Source organism: Saccostrea cucullata, unplaced genomic scaffold (genome assembly GCF_032062105.1).
Source record: "Saccostrea cucullata isolate Sc308-1 unplaced genomic scaffold, CSIRO_AGI_Scuc_v1 ctg16113, whole genome shotgun sequence".
Taxonomy (NCBI): Eukaryota; Metazoa; Mollusca; class Bivalvia; order Ostreida; family Ostreidae; genus Saccostrea; species Saccostrea cuccullata.
This window is the reverse complement of record NW_026941317.1, coordinates 4,807-13,107: the sequence shown is the minus strand read 5'-3', so window position 1 is coordinate 13,107 and position 8,301 is coordinate 4,807. Positions and strand designations below refer to the sequence as shown.

The 8,301-nt window shown below is 36.4% G+C and overlaps 2 protein-coding genes across 2 annotated transcripts; one reads left to right on the top strand and one right to left on the bottom strand.

The window, feature by feature from the left end:
• Positions 1-4,197: 4,197 nt before the first annotated feature.
• LOC134257622 (vesicular inhibitory amino acid transporter-like) lies at positions 4,198-5,667 on the bottom strand. Its single transcript, XM_062740209.1, has 2 exons — positions 5,545-5,667; positions 4,198-5,406 (listed from the first exon to the last, which is right to left on the bottom strand). Exons 1-2 carry the CDS (start codon positions 5,665-5,667, stop codon positions 4,198-4,200), a joined length of 1,332 nt encoding a protein of 443 aa, XP_062596193.1.
• An 843-nt stretch (positions 5,668-6,510) lies between these two features.
• LOC134257620 (beta-1,3-galactosyltransferase 5-like) lies at positions 6,511-7,668 on the top strand. Its single transcript, XM_062740207.1, has one exon. It carries the CDS (start codon positions 6,511-6,513, stop codon positions 7,666-7,668), a length of 1,158 nt encoding a protein of 385 aa, XP_062596191.1.
• The last annotated feature ends 633 nt before the right edge of the window (positions 7,669-8,301 follow it).

The following is an 8,301-nucleotide window of genomic DNA, read 5'->3' as shown; positions in this document are numbered from 1 at the left end:
ACCGCAGCTGAATGTAAACAAACAGGCCAGTCTGGTTCCCTCTCCTGCTTTACCTCGTATGTGTAGAGAACTACGGTGACACTGATTATCAAAAATCCTTACGCTAATGAACTATGTTCTTTGACTTATGAAGTTTTCAAAGTCATTACTACAAATGAGGGGTGTTAAGAAAGTTCGTTCCGAGATGAAATATTTTCAAAAATTTCAAAGTAGTGCTTAATTAAAAAGGTAAATTTTTAAGTCTGACAAAATCACAAGAGTGTGCTTTAGATTTATAGCAAATCTTTTCTAGCAGGAAATTATAAGATTTTTCTTCCATATGAAAAAATATATAACATCTTTAAAGCACCTGGATGATATAAAAGCTGGTCATTTTGAATGAAAATTAAGGATGATATACTTTTGTTTCTTAATAGCTTATCTTGCATCAGACAAGCTGATTGGCGTAGGTATAAGAATGATATATCACTTTTTCAAAAGAATAGGTTTGTCATTTTGAAATATTTTACAGATTTGATAATTTTTGCATAGTATTTGAAAGGATGTTTTGACCTGCGTGTTGAATATATGTCACAAATATGCATCATCCGTAATTTTTCTGAACAGACATCATCTGTTTTAATACCTGCCCTCCCCTTATTGATTCAACGAAAGACAGTTAAAACCATATCAGTAGCAAGAACACACCCTGTAAACATGAAATATCACAAATTGTAAATATCTTCCCGTCGTATTTCTTTTTGAAAATAAAAGAAAAATGTGGAACGAACTTTCTTAACACCCTTTAGATAAAACTTCGTTTTATTTTTGTTGCTTTATTTAGCGTTTGTATTATCTCAAAAGCGGTTGAGAGTAAGAACTATATTTTTGCACGTAACTTTAAAATGGCGACTATTGGGTTAACATCCTGCCTTGAACAGGATCACATAAGCCGGCAATTGCTCTTTGAGCAATAAGCCCGGCTAATTATGACAAGCCTTTATTATCTGATGGAGATGCACGATGATTCACTTAAAGTTTACTAATGATCAAAGTATATGTGAATTTTGACTAGTCTCAGTCTTTTTGGCAAGAAATTGAAATGAAATGGCAAATTCAAAAAAAAATTATTTTGGACCAATCCCGATCAAAATAAAACCATAATGAATAAAATAACAATTTATTGCCTTTTTTATTGTCCTCCGCTTTAGTGAAAGCGAGGGGACATTAAATCTCATTCGTCTGTCCGTCCGTCACAAAAACTTGAACCTTGCCCATTATTTTTGATTTAGTGGAGCTATGACTTTCATATTTCACTTGTCTGTCCCTTGTGAGAAGACCTTTCTTTGGGTACCACCATATTTGACCTTTTGACCTAGACCTTGGAATTTGACCCACTTTTACACAAAAAATCCAAACTTTTACTTTGGCCATATCTTTTGAATAGTAGAAACTAGGAATTTCATAGTTCACATATGCATTTTTTGTGTCAAGGCCTTTCATTGGATACCAACAATTTTGACTTTTTAACCTTGACCTTTGAAAAAACTTTTACCTTGACCATAACTTTAGAACGGAAAGGGCTAGGGCTATTGTACTTCACATATGTAATCCTTGTGAAAAGACCTTTCATTGGATACCAAGAACTTTGACTCTTTGACCTTGACCATGGAGATTGACCTAATTTTCAAAAACTTTGACCATGGCCACAACTTTTGAACGGTAGATACTACATGTAGGACTTCATATTTTCGCACATATGTATTTTTTGTCGCAAGACCTTTCATTGGATACCAACAACTTTGACCTTTTGACCTTGGAGATTTCCGTACTTATGAAAAAACTTTAACCTTGACCATATCTTTTGAATGATAGAAACTAGGACTTACATATTTCACATATGTATTTTTTTGTGGCAAGGCCTTTCATTGGATACCAACCATTCTGACATTTTGACTTGACCTTGGAGATTTCCGTACTTTTGGAAAAAAAAAAGTTTAACCTTGACCATAACATTTGAACGGTAAGGGCTAAGGCTTTCGTACTTCACATATGTAGTCCTTATGAGAAGACCTTTCATTGGATACCAAGAACTTTGACCCTTTGACCTTGGAGATTTACTTACTTTTCCAAAACTTTTACCTTGGCCATAACTATTGAACGGTTAAGGTTAGGGTTTTCATCCTTCACATATGTATTACTTGTGACCCTTTTAAAGAAATCAACAACTCAGATCCTTTCACCTTGGAGTCTGACCTACCTTTCAAAAATGTATCCTTGGCCATAACTTTCTTTTGAACAGGGGGGGGGGTTGTATTTCACAATCGTATTTCTTGTCTGAAAATCCTACTTTGGGTAATATCAAATATATTTCGTTTGAATTAAGAAATGTTAAATCTTTGTTAGTTGCCATACGAGGTCATCTGTGTTTCACAATTTGACACATCTTGTTCCTTATATTGAGAAGAGATAGGACTTTCATATTTGTCATGTGCATTACCTGTGATAAGATATTTCTAAGCATGCTATGAATTCTTACCCCTTGACCTTGACCTTGACAATTGACCTTATTTTTAAAAAAAATCAACTTCAGTGATAATTTCTAAATAAATAACGTATGATAGGGTGTTCATATTAGACACAATGTGTCATAAAAAATGACATCTCATCCACAAAGACACTGAAAGCGGGGGACCACAATTCTTTGAATTTGCTTGTTTTACATAGGAATATATAGAAAAAATCTTCTTCTCAAGAACCACTGGGCTTAGAAAGATTAAACTCGTATGGAATCATTCTTAGGTGGTGAAGATTCAATTTTGTTCAAATCGTGACCCCTGGGGGTAGGGTGGGGCCACAAAGTTTTACATAGAAATATATTTAACAAATCTGTCTGAATAAATCTCAAGAATAGCTTAGCTATGATTTAGTGATATTTAAATGGAAGCATCCTCAGGTAGGGTAGATTCAAGTTTGTTTAAATCATAATCCGAAGGTAAGGATGGGGCAACGATGGTGGATCAAAGTTTTACATACGAAAACGGAGTAAAAAAATCTCAAGAACAGAAGAGCTATGTTAAGTCATATTAACATGTTAGCATCCTCATATAGTGAAGATTTAATTTTTTTCAAATATTGACCCCTTGGGGTAGGGGGGGGGGGCAACAATGGGGAATCAAAGTTTTACAAAGTAATACTAGTATATAGGAAGAAAATCTTTAAAACAATCTCTTAGCTAAAGAACAACAAAGTTGTATGCTATATTGATATGGAGTCATCCTAACCTGGTGTGTTCTTGAAACGACAACGAAAGATAAGGCTAAATCGTTCAATTCAGATATTTATAGTAAAATAATACCGTTTCCATGAACACCTCTATTTATGAAATATTTGCTGTAACCTGGTTTTACTTCAACCAATGACTTTGCCACACTGTCCGCTTTATACATTAGATCACAACCAGTACTTAGATGATGTTGTTTCACAGGCACGTAGCAACACGGGGGGGGGGGGCTGCCCCCCCCATTTTTTTTTTTATTTTTGCTTGTCAACCTTTTCAGGTAAGTCAAAAAAATTTCTCTGGCTGGCCCCAACTTTCAAAAACGATGCTACGTGGCTGTTTCAAACAGACTTTGTGCGACCGCCTATTATAATCTTGGAAAGTTTTTCTCCAAATCAAAGTTGTGGCCAAGTCAGGAATTTTATATTCTAAAGCCAGTAACTTTGTTAGAATACCGTAGGTTACAAATCCGCCACGCGTGCAACAGGTAAAAAGTGGAACGCCGTAATTGTACATACAATCTGTATTCTCCTTAGTCCGAAAAATCTTTTTCGGACTATATTCTCCTTTGCAGCAAGAGAAATAGAGGCTGGAATGTTCTCTTCCTCTAAAGTTTATAGCATATTTATAACCTAACGTAAAGGTCATTACATAGATCAACTAATATTAATTGTCAGTTGCAGCTTTAGTATAGGTACAGTATATTAACTGACAAAAATGAGTTCACTGCGTTAATTATTCTCGATAACTTGTAGCAAATTTGCGAAGTTTAAGTTGAATGATGGATGGACAAAGAGACATCTAGACTACAGTACAGTAATATTTTTTTAATCTATGGATCAATTAGATACAAATATTATCACCATCAGCTAATTCCTCAACTCGTATCTGATCAAAACTTGCAAGATCTATTGCGGCACATTTGTTGCCAGGGCTATTTATTCCACACCCATTAATGTACTGTTGAAAGTTGTTGCTCTGGATTGATGGTCCATTGCGTGATGAAGTGCGATTCCAGAATAGTACATGCCGATTCCACCAATAGCAACCCCAAGCACAATGACAATCCAATTCACTAACTTGTCGTACCAGAGCAATTTACTACCATGGATTCGGAGATAGAAGTAACATGGCCATACAAAAGACAGCATGGTACCCGTAAAACTCCCGACCAATCCCATAAGTATTGAAAAATGTGGTAAGAACACGGCTAGCAGCATAATACCAATGACAAGAAAGAATCGTAAGACAACAGTCCACGGTTTTAACGCGTGTTGATCCCCAGAAAATGACGAAAAACGACTCTTCAAATTGAAGCATTCTTGTTCAATTATTTCAACAGTTGAAAAGTACGGAAGTGGGAACGAAAGTAGAGCTTTAAGAACCAGTATAAGGTCTATAGTGATTTTGAATCCAGGCTGTGTTAAATTATTGGTGATAACCTCCATCGTTTCTGTTCCCCAGGTTAAGAAGCAAACGTATGCGAACACGCTTTTAAAGATGGCAGCAGCGATGTGAGTCCAGTATAACATCTGTGTGAATCGTTTGGGGTTTTTCATGTTGCCTTCTAACGTTGGTGCAAATATTTGTGATGTGTAACTAAAAACAACAATCCCAAGAGAGATTGGAAACTCCCAAATGTTGATCTTCATTGGCATTTGGTCCCAGTGCCAATGGGACACTTGAGTTAAGCAATATACTATGATGATTGCGTTTATTATCATATGAGTTACAGTGCACCAGAAGCTCAGGTTGGACACACATCGAATACTTCGTAAAAACACACAAGGAAGAAGTGGCACGGTACTGAGGATTGTCCACGTGGCAAGACTCACGTCACGTGACCGGAAGCAACCATGAAGAAGCTCTCCACTAACAAGAATATAAAGGATACAGGTCATGGAGAGTTCTATTACTTGTGCAAAAATTAGCAGAAGTCTTCCGAACTTAGCCCCCCAGACTCTTTCAGCGATGTCAGCATAGCTGTTGCGAACTCTAATCTGGTTGCCACAAGAATATTCTTCGTACAGACATTTTACTATGATCTTGCTGGTATGAGTACAGATGACGGCCACCATGGAGATCGCTAGAAGAGTCCAGTATCCGCCTTGTCGAAGAGCGTACGGGAAACTTACTATAAACATCCCCTAGAAATTCATAAACAAAAAGTATGCAAGATATTTAGAATTTTTTTTTAGATATATTTGATGTTGAAATGAGAGGGTCGAGGGGAAAAAAGAACTCAAGTGATCATGGTGGTAGTATTTAACGGTAGCAAGACTAACCTGGATCGCATTGGTGATATTCCACCCGGCCTGCCAGACCGTTATTTTACCGTCAGCAGTGTTAGTATTTTCCTCTTTGAATAAAGATTTCATTTGGTTGTCATCCGTTGATATAATGTCCATTTCGCTCTCATTTTCAAAAGTATGATATTTTCTCTCAGAACGAAACTTATCACTTATTTTACTCTTAATGCTATGAAGGCAAATCATATTTACCCTTTTTCAATAATTTTCTCTTGTAACTAATTTTTTGGTCCGTCCGTTACTTTGATAAACTGAAACGTTTTTCGTTCTTACTTAATATGGAAAAAAGTGTGCTTCTTATTGAATTGATGATTGACAAAACCAATTAGATACCAGTATTTATTGACTCGAATCAACACTATATAGATTGAGCTTGACTTTACAGGAAACTTTCTTTGCACTGACATTATATTAAGAAATAAAAACATGGCAAAATAAACTGCACATCTCTACAACAGGCTATTTACTAGCATTTCCCAAAAATTATGATATCCGTACGGGATTTAGATTTTTTTTTCAATTTACCCCACCCCCAACCCCACCCCACGCCTAATATTGATGTACAATATAGGACCGTGTAAAAATTCTTTCCTACAGCATATGAATTTTTAAAAGTATCATGCAATACTTTTACATTTTTTGTGAATTAACATTGATTTTGTCTTAAATTTTAATAATTTCCCAATATACTTAATACTTGCGATAATTTCTGTATCAGAAAATTTTCAACCTTGTTCTTTTCTGGCACATTTGTCTACAAGAACCTTGTAGAGTTCTACAATTGTGACCATTTTGCTGATCCATCTGACTGACCTTTATCTGTTAACCCGTCTTTTATCAGTCACTTCTGGTGAATTTTAGTGACAATACATATTCGTGGCCTGATATATCTATGGATTTACCTAACCAACTTCCTTTTTGCATCAGGAATTTTTAAAAAAGATGCTACATTTGAGAGCAAAAACAACGATTGGTACCTATCTGCAATACGGACTGCTGGTAGCTGTGATCATCAACTTCATTTTGTTTGCTGTGTTTACTATCACACATCAGTATTTTAAGTCTCATGCCATTGTAATAATAAATCCATTTCTAGGAACCAATATTTCACTCATTCATGTCCAAAATTTCGGTTTGGACCAAATCAGGAAAAACTATGCATTGCAGGGTTTGGGTGATGACAGAAATGTACGAGGAGAGAATGTGCTTGATTCTCGGAATACTGCATTAATGGACATAACTGCCTACCAACGCAATACGCCAATGGTTCCAACCAGGAACCTAACGTGCAATGGTTGCTTTAAATACACATACGACTATGTTATCGAAAATCCCGATATATGCACCAATTCCACTCAACTTCTTTTTCTTATAGCATCGGCACCCGAAGGATTCGATCAACGTAACGCTTTGCGGAGAACGTGGCTAAATGTCACTGAAACTCAACGGGGTTTGGTGAAGTATGTCTTTTTGTTGGGTTTATCTACAAGGGGTTCTATCAACGATATGATCTATGAGGAAAATGAAAGAAATCATGACATAATCCAAGGAGCGTTCCGTGACAGCTACTGGAATCTTACGTTGAAGACACGTATGGGTATCAAATGGACAACAGAAGCCTGTCCAACGACTAAATTCGTTATGAAAACTGATGACGATATGTGGGTCCATGTGCCAAATACTTTGTCCATTTTGCTGCCAAAGTATGGGCGGATCTTCGAAACACATATCGGAGGTTATTGTATGAAGAAGGAAAAGCCTCACAGAGACCCAAAGTCTAAGTATTACATATCAGAACGTTCGTACAACAAGGAAGTTTTTCCTCCATTTTGCAGTGGAACTGGGTACGTGACGTCATTCAAGGTGATCAAAAAGATCCATGAAATCGCGGAAAATGTTCCGTTCTTTCCACTTGAAGATGTATATATTGGCCTTTGTTTAGAACAGTTAAAACTACACACGACGAGGATAAAATGGTTTTACCACTACAACCCTCCATCGAAGCACCCTTGCTGGTACAAGACACCGTATATATTCACAGTACATGGCCTAGCACCAGAGAGGCTATATAAGATTTGGGATGAAACATGTTTACTTTAGTTATTTTTTTTAAAATACATATTTATCCATTATTAGTTCATTAAAGACTGACAACAAATTTAATTTGAGTGAATTGGCAGCCAATAGAATTCACAATGCAAGAGGCCTATGGGCCGTGAAGGTCACCAGAATACTAGTATTATCTTCAACTATGACCTTTGACCCACCTGGAACTACCCTGAAATTTAAGACAAATCTTTTACACATTGATTGAGATTGTAGTCATTATCAAAATCAATGCAGGTAAATGCCTTCTTGAAGTCCAGAAATAAAGATGAGGTACAAGGTATAATAAATTTCAATTTACATATATCACTACCCTGTGACCCAATCTGTCCCCAAGGAAACGAGAGCCAAAGGCTTATTAAGATCATGCAAATGAGTTTGCATGCTACATGTCCATAATTAATGAAGATTCTCAGCAATATAAATTACCTTCAATATTAGACCATCTCAGTCCAACCTCTGGTAGTCGGACCATAAATTTCACATTTCTTGGAAAGGGTTAGTCCTAAAAAACATACGAAAGTTTGACTGCCACTATGGCATATGTCATGAGTCAAAGGAGTATACATATCCAACTTCCCCGACCTACCCAAATGAAGGACCCAAGAAGCATTAACATTGTCCAAG